This window comes from Pecten maximus, chromosome 12 (assembly GCF_902652985.1).
Source record: "Pecten maximus chromosome 12, xPecMax1.1, whole genome shotgun sequence".
NCBI classification, from domain to species: domain Eukaryota; kingdom Metazoa; phylum Mollusca; class Bivalvia; order Pectinida; family Pectinidae; genus Pecten; species Pecten maximus.
The window spans coordinates 974,359-995,825 of record NC_047026.1 but is presented as its reverse complement, the minus strand read 5'-3'; the positions used below and the strand labels follow the sequence as shown (position 1 = coordinate 995,825).

Here is a 21,467-nt window from a genome sequence, read left to right as displayed (position 1 = left end):
TCTGAATATTTCTGTTTCGGGAAGAATCCTAACCTCCCCACATACAGTCTGTATAATTGGTTGTCATTTGCATACCAGCTATGTTAATTAGCAATTCTAGGATTCTTATGCCCGCAGGAACTAAAAGAATAAATAAAATTATGGAGATTGGTTTCCAAGTCAATAATCCAGGGTTCATGATGGTAAAATGAGTTTACTACAAGGTCTGTTACAGCACTTAGATTGGCTTATCAGGAACTCGCACAAAACAAGTATACCCAATTAAACATTTAATCTGCTAAACTGCCGTTTATACTATACTCCATTGCTCCATTACTCCATACTGGTTTTTTTTTTGGTTTTTTTTTCGCCATTTGACTAAATGTTTGAATACTCATGCTAAAAAAGACATTTTTATTGAATTTTTGAAGAATGTCATATTTTTGTATTTATTCTTATTTTTTGTATAATTTTTTGTCATAATTTCTATATTTATTTCTATTTTTTTGTATTATTTTTTGTAAACTATATAAATTTTTACCATTTAATTCCATCCATAAAGATAGTGAAAAATGGAACTACACCAAAATAACGACCTGTACAGTATAATTAGCAGTTAATGGGGCCATCAATCTGGAACTGTTTGGGACAGACGAGTTTTAAGAGATGTATGATAATGTTCCCACCAGTGCAATTAGCAATAAAACATTTACACTTAACACAGACCATTTAATTTGAAAAGCTTGTAATTAGTACAAATAACGTCTTAACAATTACAGACATATTCATTGTCTTAAATGACTTCAATTGTCCATGACCCAAAAAACAATATAGATAAACAAAGACAGGAGTATTCATCAATTCAGAGGTAATTTTCTTCAAGAATTTTCAAGGCTGGTAATATATACTGTTCTCATGCTCAAACTGCTGAGATTCAGCTCAATTCCTTACAAAATGTCACTAATAAATTATTCATATTTCACATTTCTCCTGGAAAGGCTTTAAACATAATTCCATCATGCATACCCTAATGTCTAGACCTCATCTTTGATTATGTTGGAGAATTTTAATCTGGTTACAAGAAAGTTGGTTTCAGACTTAAAGCCTGAATAATTCTGAGAATGGAAATACAATACTCTGTTCTATTGTTCATAATACAATGTATATGTAGCACAAAAATTTTACAATGAAATCATTCATCAGTAAGTTTTAGCTCGTCATGACAGTGTTCGGAAGTAAAGGTGGTTCGATGGCCCGATGCTATAGAAAACCTGGTCGGTCTATGTAAAATATCTACATGTTGGCCTGATCGGCTATGAAAGTCCTGACATACTTAAAACCTCGTGTAAACATCATTCCTATATTTTCTGACAATTCAGTATATAAAATCAGAGCTTACAATCAAGATGTTTTTTACTGAGAACAGTGCATTATTGGCTTCAAACATGTGAGCGAGTATGAACTGGAAGATGCCAGCGTTTGCGTGACACAATCATGCTACGTACTTTCAACAATATGTGTTTACAAAATGGGTCTATATAGCAAAATGACTTGAGCTATGGGATTTCAATTTTCTGTAGACCAATTGTCTAAGGAATTTTCATATATACTTTCATACACTGTCATAAAAGTGATTTGGTGATTCTATTAGATAAACAAAATATCTTCTGCACTAAATTTTTTTTTTAATATTAAATGCAATTTAAAAACTGCTACTGTCTAATATTTCATCAAAATATATTGCTCATTACCAACAAATTTCCTTATGATCATTATTTTACAAATTGTATTTTTCAAATATGTTTTTGTATGTGATGAAACTGTGTCTGAAATAAAACAATATGACAATGACTGTTGAATTGTTGTTTATTGTTAGATATTGACCATGAGTTTATAAATGGATGTGATGTTTCAAGCTTTTTTTTAGCTGTAACCTAGTTTACTAAGACTTTATGTAGGCGTATGTGACGTGATATCAAGCAGTGATCTGTACATTTTAAGATATTTTATTGATTGTATTTGAGATAAACTAAACAGTATATCGTATTTACCCAGCAATAAGCCCATGCCTGTTAATAAACCCATTGATATATTTTGCTTTAAGTAAAAATGCTTACAGATTCTATAACATTTTCCTACAATAAGCCCACTGTTTACATTGTCCTACAATAAACCCACTGTTACATTGTCCTACAATAAGTCCACTGTTTACATTGTCCTTACAATATACCCACTGTTTACACTGTCCTTACAATAAACCCACTGTTTACATTGTCCTACAATAAGTCCACTGTTTACACTGTCCTACAATAACCCACTGTTTACACTGTCCTACAATAAGCCCACTGTTTACACTGTCCTACAATAAGTCCACTGTTTACATTGTCCTACAATAAGCCCTCTGTTTACACTGTCCTACAATAAACCCACTGTTTACATTGTCCTACAATAAACCCACTGTTTCGTTGTCCTACAATAAGTCCACTGTTCACATTGTCCTACAATAAGTCAACTGTATACATTGTCCTACAATAAGTCAACTGTATACATTGTCATACAATAAGTCCATTGTTTACATTGTTCTACAATAAGTCCACTGTTCACATTGTCCTACAATAAGTCCACTGTTTACATTGTTCTACAATAAGTCCACTGTTTCGTTGTCCTACAATAAGTCAACTGTATACATTGTCATACAATAAACCCACTGTTTACATTGTCCTACAATAAGTCAACTGTTTACATTGTGATACAATAAACCCACTGTTTCGTTGTCCTACAATAAGTCCACTGTTCACATTGTCCTACAATAAGTCAACTGTATACATTGTCCTACAATAAGTCAACTGTATACATTGTCATACAATAAGTCCACTGTTTACATTGTTCTACAATAAGTCCACTGTTCACATTGTCCTACAATAAGTCCACTGTTTACATTGTTCTACAATAAGTCCACTGTTTCGTTGTCCTACAATAAGTCAACTGTATACATTGTCATACAATAAACCCACTGTTTACACTGTCCTACAATAAGCCCACTGTTTACATGGTCCTACAATAAGTCCACTGTTTACATTGTCCTACAATAAGTCCACTGTTTACATTGTCCTACAATAAGTCCACTGTTTACATTGTCCAACAATAAGCCCATTGTTTACACTGTCCTACAATAAGTCCACTGTTTACATGGTCCTACAATAAGTCCACTGTTTACATTGTCCTACAATAAGTCCACTGTTTACATTGTCCTACAATAAGTCCACTGTTTACATTGTCCAACAATAAGCCCACTGTTTACACTGTCCTACAATAAGTCCACTGTTTATACTGTCCTACAATAAGTCCACTGTTTACATTGTCCTACAATAAGTCCACTGTTTACATTGTCCAACAATAAGCCCACTGTTTACACTGTCCTACAATAAGTCCAATGTTTACATTGTCTTACAATAAACCCACTGTTTACACTGTCCTACAATAAGTCCACTGTTTACATTGTTCTACAATAAGTCAACTGTATACATTGTCATACAACAAGCCCACTGTTTACATTGTCATACAATAAGCCCACTGTTTACACTGTCCTACAATAAACCCACTGTTACATTGTCCTACAATAAATCCACTGTTTACATTGTCCTACAATACACCCACTGTTTACATTGTCCTACAATAAGCCCACTGTTTACATTGAGTGCTATGCACTCATGAAAAATATCAAAATATTAGCCACACTCATGAAATATATTTGGTATTACTGAAGGCTCTGTGTTAGATATCCTCGATTTATGTTTTAATTCCAATTTTTTTGAGAACTGGTACAAACACTGCTTGGCTACAAAAAAAACATTAAGTTCCAGATATTCTGAGAATTGGAAAATTATAGTTAATTAGCTACAAATATTGTTGTTTAACTTTGTAATGTTTTGAGCATGTTAAAATCTGTGGTGTGAATGTGGGTATCTTTTTCGAATGATATCTAGACAGTAAACCCAAAGAGATCCAAATATTATTGATTACTTATGTATAACAAGTAGTTCCTGTGAAACCTAACCCTGATCAAACACAGTATACCCCCACTATCAATACAAACAAGAGGCCCAGGGGCCTTAACGGTCATCTGACTCTAAATTAAAGACCCTTATACTATTGTAGTATGCATTCTCTGTAGCAGGTTTAGTGGCAGGCCATGGTGGCCATCCTGGATTTCTGACTGACCCAATAAATAACAACACTTGGCCAGAACCATCTCAGGATCATTTCTGGTAAGTTACAGCTGAATCCCACTGATGGAATTTGAGAAGAAGTTTGAAATAGGTGTTGTTCAGGAAAACCATGATTGCGCAATCATGTTACAAAATGGCTGCCGTGGCTGCCATGTCAAAGTTTTTACGAAGCCGAAAAATAACAACACTTTATTGGCTCTCCTTCCTTAACATCCTCACCAATTTCCAGCTCAATCGCACCAGTGGAACTGGAGAAGAAGTTTAAAATGTGTTTTTCAAGATGGTTGCCATGGCGGCCATCTTGGATTTCGGATCGGCCCGAAAAATAACAACACTTGGTCAGCATCATATCAGGATCATTTCAGGCAAGTTTCAGCCCAACAGCACTGGTGGAACTTGAGAAGTAGTTTAAAATGTGTTTTTCAAAATGGCAGCTATGGCGGCCATCTTGGATTTCGAATCGGCCCGAAAAAAAACAACTCTTGGTGGGGATCATCTCAGGATCATTTCTGGCAAGTTTCAGCCCAACAGCACTGGTGGAACTTGAGAAGAAGTTTAAAATGTGTTTTTCAAGATGGCGGCTATGGCGGCCATCTTAATTTCGGACCGACCCGAAAAATAACAACACTTGGTCAGGATCATTTCAGGATCATTTCTGGCAAGTTTCAGCCCAACAGCACTGGTGGAACTTGAGAAGAAGTTTAAAATGTGTTTTCAAAATGGCGGCTATGGCGGCCATCTTGGATTTCGGACCGACCCGAAAAATAACAACACTTGGTTGGGATCATATCAGGATCATTTCTGGCAAGTTTCAGCTCAATAGCACTGGTGGAACTTGAGAAGAAGTTTAAAATGTGTTTTTCAAGATGGCGGCTATGGCGGCCATCTTGGATTTCGGACTGACCTAAAAAATAACAACACTTGGTCATGATCATATCAGGATCATTTCAGGCAAGTTTCAGCTCAATAGCACTGGTGGAACTTGAGAAGAAGTTTAAAATGTGTTTTTCAAGATGGCGGCTGTGGCGGCCATCTTAATTTCGGACCGACCCGAAAAATAACAACACTTGGTCGGGATCATCTCAGGATCATTTCTGGCAAGTTTCAGCCCAACAGCAATGGTGGAACTTGAGAAGAAGTTTAAAATGTGTTTTTCAAGATGGCGGCTATGGCGGCCATCTTGGATTTCGGACCAACCCAAAAAATAACAACACTTGGTCGGGATCATATCAGGATCATTTCAGGCAAGTTTCAGCTCAATGGCACCAGTGGAACTTGTGAAGAAGTTTAAAATGTGTTTTTCAAGATGGCGGCTATGGCGGCCATCTTGGATTTTGGACCGACCCGAAAAATAACAACACTTGGTCGGGATCATATCAGGATCATTTCAGGCAAGTTTCAGCTCAATGGCAATGGTGGAACTTGAGAAGAAGTTTAAAATGTGTTTTTCAAGATGGCGGCTATGGCGGCCATCTTGGATTTTGGACTGACCCAAAAAATAACAACACTTGGTCGGGATCATCTCAGGATTATTTCTGACAAGTTTCAGCCCAACAGCACTGGTGGAACTTGAGAAGAAGTTTAAAATGTGTTTTCAAAATGGCGGCTATGGCGGCCATCTTGGATTTCGGACCGACCCAAAAAATAACAACACTTGGTCAGGATTATATCAGGATCATTTCAGGCAAGTTTCAACTCAATGGCACCAGTGGAACTTGAGAAGAAGTTTAAAATGTGTTTTTCAAGATGGCGGCTATGGCGGCCATCTTGGATTTCAGACTGACCCGAAAAATAACAACACTTGGTCGGGTCAGATGACCTAATAAAATGTATAGACTATGATACTACAAAGTATTTCTAGATTTTAATATCTGAGATATATGTTGTGATACTAGAGCTAGGCTGTAATACTAGAGCTAGATCATGATACTAGATCTATGGCTATAGCTAGGTTGTGATACTAGAGCTAGGCTGTGACACTAGATCTAGGTCTATAGCTAGGTTGTGATACTAGAGCTAGATCATGATACTAGATCTAGGTCTATAGCTAGGTTGTAATACTAGAGCTATGTCTATAGCTAGGTTGTGATACTAGATCTAGGTCTATAGCTAGATTGTGATACTAGATCTAGGTCTATAGCTAGGTTGTGATACTAGAGCTAGATCATGATACTAGATCTAGGTCTATAGCTAGGTTGTAATACTAGAGCTATGTCTATAGCTAGGTTGTGATACTAGATCTAGGTCTATAGCTAGATTGTGATACTAGATCTAGGTCTATAGCTAGGTTGTGATACTTGATCTAGGTCTATAGCTAGGTTGATGTACTAGGTCTAGGTCTATAGCTAGGTTGTGATACTAGAGCTAGGTCTATAGCTAGGTTGATGTACTAGGTCTAGGTCTATAGCTAGGTCATGATACTAGATCTAGGTCTATAGCTAGGTTGATGTACTAGATCTAGGTCTATAGCTAGGTTGTAATACTAGAGCTATGTCTATAGCTAGGTTGTAATACTAGAGCTAGGTCTATAGCTAGGTTGTAATACTAGAGCTAGGTCTATAGCTAGGTTGTAATACTAGAGCTAGGTCTATCGCTAGGTTGTGATACTAGAGCTATGTCTATAGCTAGGTTGTGATACTAGATCTAGGTCTATAGCTATAGGTTGTGATACTAGGGTAGCAGTGTACAGTAAAAATGCCAAATTCTGAAAAATATGGCACATGTTTTAGATATGTAAACATTGCCAGTTAACCTTACATATACCCTCTAATAAAGTATATATATTTGAAATCTGTACAACATTTGCAATTTTAATAGAGCTCTGAAGGATAAGTAAACTGATATTTTCTGTGATTTTTAGAGCTGTGAATACCATGGTAACAGCTTAAAAAATTCTCAAAAATTGCAAAATATTATGATATTTGACCCAAAATGGCACAATTCTCTACACCATTTTTTTTCTGAAACCTGTTTAAAATTAAATATCTCTATCCCAAAGACAGAATTAATCTTGTTTGGACATACGTGTATGTTGTAAATTAAGTTTTTCCGCTATCTTACCTTTTCTGTGGGCTTCCATTTTGCGCTGTAGGCGAAACTAAACTTCCTGTCTAAACACACGTTCGGAAAATCCAGACATTTAAAATCCGGAACCAATTTATTGATTTTTGTTTTAATAAATGTGAAGCCTGTATGTACTACTTCATACTGAATATACCAATTATAGTGTACATTTATTTTTACATTTTTTATGCATATCATAATACAGGAGTTATTTGCTTAACAAAAAAATTGCCCATGGCCAAGCTGTCTTACTGTGGTGTGCTACCTAGATCTAGGTCTATAGCTAGGTTGTCATACTAGATCTAGGTCTATAGCTAGGTTGTAATACTAGAGCTAGGTCTATAGCTATAGGTTGTGATACTAGCTCTAGGTCTATAGCTAGATTGTGATACTAGATATAGGTCTATAGCTAGATTGTAATACTAGCTCTAGGTCTATAGCTAGATTGTGATACTAGAGCTAGGTCTATAGCTAGGTTGTGGTACTAGGTCTAGGTCTATAGCTAGGTCATGATACTAGAGCTAGGTCTATAGCTAGGTTGATGTACTAGATCTAGGTCTATAGCTAGGTTGTAATACTAGAGCTAGGTCTATAGCTAGGTTGTAATACTAGATATAAAGTCTATAACTAGGTCGTGATAATAGAGCTAGGTCTATAGCTAGGTCGTGATACTAGAGCTAGGTCTATAGCTAGGTTGTAATACTAGATCTAGGTCTATAGCTAGGTTGTGATACTAGATCTAGGTCTATAGCTAGGTTGTAATACTAGATCTAGGTCTATAGCTAGTTTGTAATACTAGAGCTAGGTCTATAGCTAGGTTGTGATACTACAGCTAAGTTGTGATACTAGAGCTAGGTTGTGATACTAGAGCTAGGTTGTAATACTAGATCTAGGTCTATAGCTAGGTTGTAATACTAGATCTAGGTCTATAGCTAGGTTGTAATACTAGATCTAGGTCTATAGCTAGGTTGTAATACTAGATCTAGGTCTATAGCTAGGTTGTAATACTAGATCTAGGTCTATAGCTAGTTTGTAATACTAGAGCTAGGTCTATAGCTAGGTTGTGATACTAGATCTAGGTCTATAGCTAGGTTGTGATACTAGATCTAGGTCTATAGCTAGGTTGATGTACTAGATCTAGGTCTATAACTAGGTTGTGATACTAGAGCTATGTCTATAGCTAGGTTGTAATACTAGATCTAGGTCTATAGCTAGGTTGTAATACTAGATCTAGGTCTATAGCTAGGTTGTAATACTAGATCTAGGTCTATAGCTAGATTGTGATACTAGAGTTATCAGGTCAGTATTTTGTGATATCACCATGAATTTATATCGAATTAGTTAATATGACTTAAGGAAATATTGGGGTATATAGCACAGGCTATTTCAAAAGTAGTATTAGTATCAAAATAGCAGTTAAAATGATCCTGTGTTTTGATTATATAGGATGTTACATAGGTTATAGAGTGCTTGATAAACAGGATCATATTCCAGCTATATCCAGAGTTGAAAACTGTCACATGTTATGTACATTTGACAAAAACACAAGAACTCCATGGAGTTACATGTTTTGCTGTCTTTTCCTTGACTCTGAAAATTACAAAATAGTCCTTAAATACCAAACTATTGTACGAGTCAAAAGTAAAAGTTAACCTTAGAGGATATAGTTCATGAGTCAGTCATCAGTCAGGCTGAAACAGCTGTAAATGGAACACCAACATTCTGGCTCAACGAACCAGTTCGCCTGGAACTTGTCATTTGATGGTTATTCCAAGTTGGATACAATATAACAACCAGCAAAAAGATTAGGGTTCAGATGTTTGCCAAAATGAATATAGATGTATCTTTAACCAACTCTGGGAATTATCAAACTGAGGTCATCTGGGACCTTGTGTTTGGATGACAGATTGTCATGTGTACAAGTACTAGTACACACAAGACACAAAATCCATCAAAACACAAACAGCAAAATCCTAAGGATACAGCAATTATTTGAAAACAAACCATTGCCTAGTAATAAGCCCATGTCTGGTAATAAGTCCATGTCTGGTAATAAGTCCATGTCTGGTAATAAGTCCATGCCTGGTAGTAAACCCATGTCTGGTTATAAACCCATGTCTGGTAATAAGTCCATGTCTGGTAGTAAGTCCATGCCTGGTTATAAACCCATGTCTGGTAATAAACCCATGTCCAGTAATAAACCCATGCATGCATGTCTATTTCAGTGAGTCAAAATGCCCATTGGCCTTAGTGATCATCTGACTTTATAGACCCTTGTACTTAAGTACTGTAGAGTACATACTCAGTTGCATGTGATACTGTTGGCCAGGGTGGCCATCTTGGATTTTGGATCAACCCTGAAAATATAACTTCACTTGATCAGAACCATCCCATGATCATTTCAGGCAATTTTTTTTAACAGAATCTACCCAGTGAAACTAACGAATTTCAGGTCAGGACAATCTCAAGAAGATTAAAATAAGTGTTTTTCAGAAAAAACAGCCTTAAATTTTGGGCTGACCCAAAAAATAACAACAAATACAGAAATTCACTTTCCTGTGATAAGCTCATCGCTTGGTTGAGCCAAAATCTGTATTGGCTCCTGGGGCTTACAATATAGGATGAATATGGTAATCTACCAATCTACCTTGGTGATGTAAAAATAATTCTTTATGAACCTTTCCATCAATAAAACAATGTTAATAGTGATATAAGTATACTTATCATATATAGGTGTGGGTTCCTTTGACAAGACCAAAATATAAACTCTCAATTTTCAACATAGTTGTCAAACTTAATTTGCAAGCTAAAAAAAAATCTAAATGCATGTCTGAAGTATTTATCAAGAATGAGAACCAATTTGTTCAAGGTCTTACATAGACGTTGATGTCTTAAAGTCACAAATGATCAATTACAAAAAACATACTCAAACTGAAAATGCTATACAGAGGTCTTTAAAGACAGGTTGTTGTTTTGAAGAGGTCCTTATAGACAGATATTTGCCACCAAGTGGGTTTTTTATAGACAGGTTTTTGTTACAAATGATAAATTACAAAAAACATACTTAAACTGAAAATGCTATAAAGAGGTTTTTAAAGACAGGTTGTTGTTTTAAAGAGGTCCTTATAGACAGATATTTGCCACCAAGTGGGTTTTTTATAGACAGGTTTTTGTTACAAATGATAAATTACAAAAAACGTAATTAAACTGAAAATGCTATAAAGAGGTCTTTAAAGACAGGTTGTTGTTTTAAAGAGGTCCTTATTTGCCATCAAGTGGGTTTTTTATAGACAGGTTTTTGTTATAAAGAAGAGTCTTAATACTCAGAGTTTTAAATTATATCGCATAGCATATAGCTAATATGTTTCCTTGCCAAGTCTAGATCTGAGTTCCTTGCAATGACGATATATACATATATATATATATATATATATATATATACATGTATCCCTTCCTCAACAAAAATATACTACCATTTGTTCCTTTATACCAACCTGTCAGACAGAATGGTACCCATGTATATCATCAGACTAACTGCCAGTGTATGTATGACCATTATAACATCACTACAGCAACAATATGGTTGTTAACTCTGTCTATGCAGTAGCAAGTAATTTCTTGGAGTTAATCAGAATATACGAGAATTAAAAACATAACTACCGAAATGCATGCATTTCATGTATCAATATGACAGCTTTGTATAGGCAAACATACCATGCTTCAGGCAATTTTATGCTTGTCTGCAAAGCCAGGTCATCAATTATATTGACTGTAGATGCCATATGATGATTCAATGGTTAAATTAAATATGTGCCAAGACTTCCATTGTTTGAAGTCAATTTCATACATATTTTCTTATTTTTGTTCAGTTTTCAGATATTAGCGATAGATAATCCCTTATGCCAGCGACAAATCCCCTCGGAGTGTGTATATGTGAAGAGGCAAGTATTGATCAAATCACACGAAACCGACATCTCGATCCTATCTATTATACTAGTCACATGAAACTTCTGATAATAGAAATTTGGTGTCGAGATGAGACGTCATTCAAACGACGCCTCCTCCTGGTGTAAGATAGAACACCATTGTACACTTAATACCCACATATGATAAATGGCTTCACACTTCTCTAATAACCGAGTTAATTTCATGTGATGTAGTTTCACAGTTATCCACTTTCCTATAAATATTCTATTAGTTAATACCAGGAAGAGAAAGATAAATGTATCGGTGGTATTAACTTTTTTCCATCTTTTTGATTGTGAATTAATTAGCTTTGTGTCGTGAGAACATGTTGACCAGTTTGTTTCGTATTTTGTTGCAGGGATCAATAAATATTCAGACAATTGATTCTGTACCGGAGCTACGTAGATGTACACTCACAGACAATTCCCAGTTAAGTTTGGAGACAGATTATTTGTCTTGCTTAAATATCACAACAGTGTGTGCCGGTGTCCTTGTTTTTCTGGTTTAAATGTCTGTCTAGAAAAGTCATCCATCGTACTACCAAAGTTGTTCATCCACTGGTAAAGACATCTACAACTTAACACTTTAAACCCACAGCAAATGATAAACATACTACTCTGCTTCATCACTTTTTCATGCCATTTAAAAACCTAATATGTTGCCATGGTGGTCTCGCAGTTAATAGCTCAAATGGGAAAGAGCCATTAGCAAAAGGCCTAAATATATTCACAGCTGGCCGTTCCACGTACTGAAGCTTTTCGTCTTTGTCACACAATCTTCGCTCTCGGATGCATGCTGCCATTATCGGGATGTATTGTTTCGGTATAACAAGAGATACATGAAATCTCCAGCTTCCCTACAGAAACTCACTTAGCTCCGTCTCATTTTATTTGCTTTTAAGAAATAAATGGATTTCATTTCGGTGGGAGTACTGAAACCACAAAAGAATTTTAAAGATCGGGTCGTCTTAATTTCAATACTTTATATCTACTGCCAGGCACTTCTTTATTTATTGTATTCAAATAACAGGAATTTACATCAGTTCTTGTTTTGTATAAGATTAAAGAAAGGAACTCCAAAATTGTTTCTATTATACAGAGTCTAACAGTAGAAGATTTTGGCTACATCTTAATGGATATATGACACCAAGAAACTATGACATCACCACAGAAAGAAACAGCCAATCAGAGCTCAAGTCAAGTAAAGTAGCAAGTGTTATGACAATGATAACAGGGCATTGTAGGTGATAAAGTGATGTAATGTACAGTATGTGATGAGAGTGATATTTTCAGTGTTTCCATTGATTTTTAATTAATTTTATGTTCCGATGCTCAGTTGATCTAATCATATGTATAAGATTCATATGTTCTATTACCTTGTATACCTGTGTACAGTCAAAATCAATATCACAGATATACTGTCAAAATTATGACCACAACTTAAAAACAAGGGTTCTGAACATTTTACCTTGTCTTCATATGCTGAGTCAATAGCCAAAAGATATTGACTCTCTGGCAAAGCAGTGATTTCAAAAACTAGTGCAGCTAAAAAATCAGGCTTTCCTTACCTTGAAATGGATCTGACAACTTGGTGAAGAAATACGTCCTGGTACAACTCAGGGCAGAGTGTGGAGACGTGGCTCTACATATCTGTAAATACAATATATATACACTCACAGTTAATACAATAATGATATACAAACTCACATTATGTATCTGTAAATACAATATATATACATGCACTCACAGTTAATACAATAATGATATACAAACTCACATTACGATCTGTAAATACAATATATATACACTCACAGTTAAAACAATAAAGATATACAAACTCACATTATGTATCTGTAAATACAATATATATACACTCACAGTTAATACAATAATGATATACAAACTCACATTATGTATCTGTAAATACAATATATATACACTCAGAGTTAATACAATAATGATATACAAACTCACATTATGTATCTGTAAATACAATATGTATACACTCACAGTTAATACAATAAAGATATACAAACTCACATTATGTATCTGTAATTACAATATGTATACATCACAGTTAATACAATAATGATATACAAACTCACATTATGTATCTGTAAATACAATATGTATACACTCACAGTTAATACAATAAAGATATACAAACTCACATTATGTATCTGTAATTACAATATGTATACATCACAGTTAATACAATAAAGATATACAAACTCACATTATGTATCTGTAAATACAATATGTATACACTCACAGTTAATACAATAATGATATACAAACTCACATTATGTATCTGTAAATACAATATATATACACTCACAGTTAATACAATAATGATATACAAACTCACATTATGTATCTGTAAATACAATATATATACACTCACAGTTAATACAATAATGATATACAAACTCACATTATGTATCTGTAAATACAATATATATACACTCACAGTTAATACAATAAAGATATACAAACTCACATTATGTATCTGTAAATACAATATATATACACTCACAGTTAATACAATAAAATTATATACAAACTCACATTATGTATCTGTAAATACAATATGTATACACTCACAGTTAATACAATAATGATATACAAACTCAGATTATGTATCTGTAAATACAATATATATACACTCACAGTTAATACAATAAAATTATATACAAACTCACATTATGTATCTGTAAATACAATATGTATACACTCACAGTTAATACAATAAAGATATACAAACTCACATTATGTATCTGTAAATACAATATGTATACATCACAGTTATATACAATAATGATATACAAACTGACATTATGTATCTATAAATGCAATATGTGGCATTGGGCAGTATTTTCATGTATAAATATAAGGGTTGGTTAAAAGCCAATCTCTCATGAAAATTACCCCAAAAATATTCTAACAGTTCTGTTTTTAACCTTCATATTTATATATAGGTCCAAAGGCTGGAGCAATGTAACCAAAGAGTTACAGCCAGCCATTAGTATAAGTTAAGCTGGAGCAATGTAACCAAAGAGTTACAGCCAGCCATAATTATAAGTTAAGCTGGAGCAATGTAACCAAAGAGTTACAGCCAGCCATTTTATAATAAGTAATGCTGGAGCAATGTAACCAAAGAGTTACAGCCAGCCTTATGTATGACAGATACATAGACCTGTAACAAGAGTTACAGCAGTGTCTCATGGTAGAGCTGGAGCAATGTAACAAGAGTTACAGCCAGTTCTACAGACATCTATAGCTGAGTCTTGCCCCATGTGCCAAATTTATATTTTATATGTTTGTTGTATGTGTAATATAATCTTGAGCTTTAGTGTCCATGTACAATTGTAGTATTTTTATGAATGAGTATGTTTATATATGTAAATAAATATGGTAACTATATATCAAGCATCACTGTTATTTGTTTTATTTAAAACTCACAATATGTATCTATAAATGCAATATGTATACACTCACAGTTATATACAATAATGATATACAAACTCACATTATGTATATGTAAATACAATATGTATACACTCACAGTTAATACAATAATGATATACAAACTCACATTATGTATCTATAAATCCAGTATGTATACATCACAGTTAAAACAATAATGATATACAAATTCAGATTATGTATCTATATATACAATAGACATGACTTAATCCAGACACCTTCACTTTTAGCAAAAACATCAGGAATGTTTTCCAGATATCTGTTTTCATGTTTTGTTCTAGCAGTGGAGATAAAAACTTAACAGGGTATCATCATTTTCTAGACGACTTAGTAACCATAAACTGATCAGGATCTTAAATTTATCTCTCCTCAAAGGTACACACTTGTCATCACCTGAACAGAACCTTTTTATCAGACAAATTTACCATAAACTTAGAGGGATCATTTCCAGTCCCAGTGGAATGGATGTGGTTTTTCTCAGTCTTGCCACCATCCTTCAAACTGTCCAAAATAGACTTCTTGGTGTTGGATCCAAACAGAACAAAAGGAACTTCCTTATGACTGTAATACAAACGAGTAAATTTTGTCACAGGTAGTCACAGGTAGGCACAGTTAGTTACAGGTAGTCACAGGTAGTCACAGGTTGTCACAGGTTGTCACAGGTAGTCACAGGTAGTCACAGGTAGTTACAGGTAGTCACAGGTAGTCACACTGTCACAGGTAGTCACATGTAGTCACACTGTCACAGGTAGTCACAGGTAGTCACAGGTAGTCACAGGTAGTCACAGGTAGTCACAGGTAGTCACAGGTAGTCACCGGTAGTCACAGGTAGTCACAGGTAGACACAGGTAGTCACAGGTAGACACAGGTAGTCACAGGTAGACACAGGTAGTCACAAGTAGTCACAGGTAGTCACAGGTAGTCACAGGTAGTCACAGGTAGTCACACTGTCACAGGTAGACACAAGTAGTCACAGGTAGTCACAGGTAGACACTGGTAGACACTGGTAGTCACAGGTAGTTACACTGTCACAGGTAGACACAAGTAGTCACAGGTAGTCACAGATAGTTGTAGGTAGACACAGGAAGTCACAGGTAGATACAGGTAGTCACAGATAGTTGTAGGTAGACACAGGTAGTCACAGGTATTCACAGGTAGATACAGGTAGACACAGGTAGACACAGGTAGTCACAGGTAGTCACAGGTAGATACAGGTAGACACAGGTAGATACCGGTAGACACAGGTAGTCACAGGTAGTCACAGGTAGATACAGGTAGTCACAGGTAGTCACAGGTAGTCACCGGTAGTCACAGGTAGACACAGGTATTCACACTGTCACAGGTAGTCACATGTAGTCACAGGTAGTCACAGGTAGACACAGGTAGTCACAGGTAGACACAGGTAGTCACAGGTAGACACAGGTAGACACAGGTAGTCACAGGTAGTCACAGGTAGTCACAAGTAGTCACAGGTAGTCACAGGTAGTCACAGGTAGTCACACTGTCACAGGTAGACACAAGTAGTCACAGGTAGTCACAGGTTGTCACAGGTAGCCACAGACAGTCACAGGAAGTCACAGGTAGTCACAGGTAGTCACAGGTAGTTACAGGTAGTCACAGGTAGTCACACTGTCACAGGTAGTCACAGGTAGTCACAGGTTGTCGCAGGTAGTCACAGGTAGATACAGGTAGTCACAGGTAGTCACCGGTAGTCACAGGTAGACACAGGTAGTCACAGGTAGACACAGGTATTCACAGGTAGACACAGGTAGTCACACTGTCGCAGGTAGTCACAGGTAGATACAGGTAGTCACAGGTAGTCACCGGTAGTCACAGGTAGTCACAGGTAGACACAGGTAGTCACAGGTAGACACAGGTATTCACAGGTAGACACAGGTAGTCACACTGTCACAGGTAGTCACAGGTAGTCACAGGTAGTCACAGGTAGTCACACTGTCACAGGTAGACACAAGTAGTCACAGGTAGTCACAGGTAGACACTGGTAGACACTGGTAGTCACAGGTAGTTACACTGTCACAGGTAGACACAAGTAGTCACAGGTAGTCACAGATAGTTGTAGGTAGACAAAGGAAGTCACAGGTAGATACAGGTAGTCACAGATAGTTGTAGGTAGACACAGGTAGTCACAGGTAGTCACAGGTAGACACAGGTAGTCACAGGTAGACACAGGTATATACAGGTAGACACAGGTAGTCACAGGTAGTCACAGGTAGTCACAGGAAGTCACATGTAGTCACACTGTCACAGGTAGACACAGGTAGACACAAGTAGTCACAGGTAGATACAGGTAGTCACAGGTAGTCACCGGTAGTCACAGGTAGACACAGGTAGTCACACTGTCACAGGTAGTCACATGTAGTCACAGGTAGTCACAGGTAGATACAGGTAGTCACAGGTAGTCACAGGTAGTCACACTGTCACAGATAGTCACAGATAGTCACAGGTAGTCACAGGTAGTCACAGGAAGTCACATGTAGTCACACTGTCACAGGTAGACACAAGTAGTCACAGGTAGTCACAGGTATACACAGGTAGCCACAGGCAGCCACAGGAAGTCACAGGTAGTCACAGGTAGATACAGGTAGTCACAGGGGGTCGTCACAGGTAGTCACATGTAGTCACATGTAGTCACAGGTAGTCACATGTAGTCACAGGTAGTCAAAGGTAGATACAGGTAGTCACAGGTAGTCACACTGTCACAGGTAGATACAGGTAGTCACAGATAGTCACAGGAAGTCACATGTAGTCACACTGTCACAGGTAGACACAAGTAGTCACAGGTAGTCACAGGTAGTCACAGGTAGACACAGGTAGCCACAGGCAGTCACAGGAAGTCACAGGTAGTCACAGGTAGTCACAGGTAGTCACAGGTAGATACACACTGTCACAGGGGGTCGTCACAGGTAGTCACAGATAGTCACAGGTAGTCACACTCTCACAGGTAGACATAAGTAGTCACAGGTAGTAACAGGTAGTCACAGGTAGACACTGGTAGATACAGGTAGATACAGGTAGACACAGGTAGTCACAGGTAGATACAGGTAGACACAGGTAGTCACAGGTAGTCACAGGTAGACACAAGTATAACTTTGAATAACTTTCTGCTGGCATGACAGCCCTATATACTTTCATGCAATGTTTTGTCATATTTTTTATAACTTTTTATAACATTTATGAGAAAATTATCAAATGTATTAAATTCTGAACAAACATTAATGATAAAAATCTAAGACTTTTTTTGACAGCAAGTCTGTCAAAATTACAAAAACATATTTTCTTAAACTTTAATAAATTTCTTTAATTAAGATAAGGAATATCAATGAAGACTGTTTGTCAGAGTTGCACTTCAGTTCAGTATAAATCTTACCTTCTGTCGACTAAGCCAGCACCAACTATTCCATGTAAAAAGTAGCTCTTCAGAGGCTAAAACAAAGATATTTTTCATTAATTATTCTGAATTTTAACACCTACATGAACTATGTACACATAATAATAATCTATGTACAAACCAATAATAATCTACTAAGTCCAAAATCAAAGAATTAACACAGTTTGTTTCCTACACTTGTTAAAAAAGACCCTTAACATTCAAATGAGTCAACACTAAAACTAAGGAAATTGAAGCCTAGACAAAAATTGCAAGCAATTTCCAGAACAATTTAAGTTCTAAAAGGAGAGGGTAAATCTTTGACTAAGGTCAATATTCCAGTATATCTACAGTAATAGCGGTACAAGAGTTTATATACTGTTCAGATTTTATGATTTAATCGAAAAACTTTATACAAAAGAAAAATATGGCATATTTTTCACAGAAACCATGAAACATTATATTTTTTCAAATGAGTCACTAAAGTTTTCTCGTAATTTTTATATAATTCTATGCTAATTCAGAACCCTTATGCTTGGACTAATTTAATTTAGAACCCTTAAGTTTAACAAGAGGCCCAATGAGCCTGTATAACTCACTTGCTTCTAACACAACAAGTTTGTGTATGACATTTATGTGAATGCTGCATCGCTCACCAGCATATTTCAGTAATCATATGGCAAAAGTACACTCATATAAGTTACATTACAAATACTTTCCAACTTTGTGAGCTTCCTCTCCAAACAATGGTTCAAACCAAATGTAGACAAAAATCCTGTCATTCTTAAAAGAAAAGGGATTTTAAGTGTTTTGCTACATTTCCCCAATTGGGCCCCACCCCAACATCCCAATGGAAGCCACACACTCTGTTTATACAACACTTATATACTTTGCCCGATAAAGCTCCAGACTGAAATTCATCAAAATCTATTCAGTCGTTTAGGACTAGTAGTGATTTGAAAGATTAATCTCTATTTCCCTACTGAGACCTGCACCTCCAGCCCCAGAGGAACCACACCCTTGATTTATATAACATTATATCTCATTTGCCTAATAATGCTCCAGACTAAATTTCATCAAAATTCATTCAGGTAGTAATTTAAAGGAAATGTTGACTAATTATAGACTATGGATGGACTGAGAAAGGACAACAGATGCTGTGCCATGGAATTAGCTCAACGGCCCTTTGGGCCAGGTGAACTGATAAGAGAATGCCAAATTTATACTTTTAAATCAATTCTGTAGATCTTCATCCCAGCATACCCCTGTTACCTTAAAAGTAGGTCAAGGTCAGCCATTTCAACAAACTTGGTACCTCTTCATTTTAGTATGTTACTGGCCCAATATTTTGAACATGGGACCTTTTGGATATTGAGAAAAAGTTGATCAAATTGTTCACACATTTGAACACTGTGACCTTAAAAGTAGGTCAAGGTCATGATCAATCATTAGAACAAAACTGAATTGGTAGCCCTTATTCCCAGCATGCTACTGGCCAAATATCTTGACTCTGGGTCTCTTGGTAATTGAGAAAAAGTTGTAAACAGATTTTAACACATTTGACCCAGTGACCTGAAATGAAGGTCATTCATTTGAATGGTAGCCCTCTATCCTAGCATGCCTACATGTCCATTATCAGGTCTCTGAGCTTCTTGGTGATTGACAAGAAGACATTTTAATGACTTTAGCACATTTGGCCAGCTGTGACCTTGAATGTAAGTCAATGTCATTCACTGGAACAAACTTGGTAGTCCTTCACCCAAGCATACTACTGACCCACTATCAAGTCTCTTGGCCTCTTGGTTATTGATATGGACTTTTATAAAAGGAAAAAATGACAGAAAAAGGATGGGCAGCCATCCATTGCTGCATAACAGCATAAGCTCATATGCCCTTCAGTCAAGTGAGCTAAAAAACATATAATTTGGACCCCGAACACTTAACCATTAAAAAACTTTCAAATGTGGTACATTCTGAGAAATAATCCATCAAGATCAAATCAGAGAGAATAATCACTATATCAATTAATTAAAACTGACTTTGTAATTAATATTGACATATCCCTTGATTCTTGAATCAAAGAGACTGTCAGGGGGTAGTGTAGGAAACTATGGTACAGTGATTAGTGCCAAAATAAACTAAAAAATATTACAGACCAAAGGCACTTTTTATATGAAATATTTATCTTGGGAAAAGATGTTTGATATTATTTCATCAATTATTCTTTGTAGTTTGAAATGATTTTCTTTTGATGATGCAAAACTGTTCATGATTTCAGAGAAAATCACAATATTTCTATTTTTGTGCATGAGTGAGCTTGACACGTTCCTTAATTGACACAAATTGACATGTTTATTCAATGATAGATCTCAAGTGTGGCCTTGGGACCTTAAGGAACAGAAATGGATGATTTGTATCAAATTATGTGTTTATAATTGGAAAACAGACACAGAAAATTCAGACCAGGGAATTCACACAGAGGATACTTGTGAAAGAAAAATACATACCGGTATATGTAGCTATACATGGACCAAAAGTAATCATTGAAACTACAAATTACTTATTCCCTACGGTAAACAAATTGTGTTCTATAACAACTATGGTATAGATGATTTCGTTTGATTTATCTTGTTTAACGTCCTATTAACAGCCAGGGTCATTTAAGGACGTGCCAGGTTTTGGAGGTGGAGGAAAGCCGGAGTACCCGGAGAAAAACCACCGGCCTACGGTCAGTACCTAGCGACTTCCCCACGTAGGTTTCGAACTCGAAACCCAGAGTTGGAGGGTTAGTATAAAGTGTAGGGACACCTTAACCACTCGGCCACCGCGGCCCCGTAGTAATAGATAAATGTATGTGTTAAGTGCTATATGTTATGGACTATCTATGACAGATTTTTAAAAGAATAACAACAGCATACTATTTTTTTTAGATGTTTTATTATATAAATATTATTGATTATACATTATATATTAATAACTAAAATAATGGCCAATTTCATACTTTCTTTGGAAAATATGCAGAACATCTTTTTTGTCAAAATAATAGAAGCTTTTATTACCCCAACTGAAAGGGGGAGAGAATCACTTAGAACATTCTTAAAATTTAGAACTTGACATCTCCCGCTCAAATAACTATAAAAAAAATGCACTGTTCTGGATGAACATCCATACAAGTCAAGTTTTGAAAGCAAAATTGTATGATTAACAAGATCAAAAGTCTTACGGAAATCCAAAAATAGGACACCAGTCAGCTTTCCTTTATCTATTGCATCAAACCAAGAATTTGTAATGTTGGTAAGTACAGACTGACATGAATGTTTAGGTCTGAAACCAGACTGGCTATCTGTAATCAAATTG

General features: G+C 36.0%; 1 protein-coding gene across 1 annotated transcript in view; it reads right to left on the bottom strand.

Annotated features, from left to right (window-relative positions):
• The window catches only part of LOC117339225 (uncharacterized protein C20orf194 homolog), a 153,070-nt gene that overhangs the window by 117,105 nt on the left and 14,498 nt on the right, over positions 1–21,467 (bottom strand). Inside the window, exons 7-9 of the mRNA XM_033900699.1 lie at positions 18,111–18,166; positions 15,148–15,283; positions 12,805–12,886 (exon numbers count right to left, since the gene is read on the bottom strand). Coding sequence (XP_033756590.1) covers positions 12,805–12,886; positions 15,148–15,283; positions 18,111–18,166 — 274 coding nt within the window. The remainder of the gene's footprint in view (positions 1–12,804; positions 12,887–15,147; positions 15,284–18,110; positions 18,167–21,467) is intronic.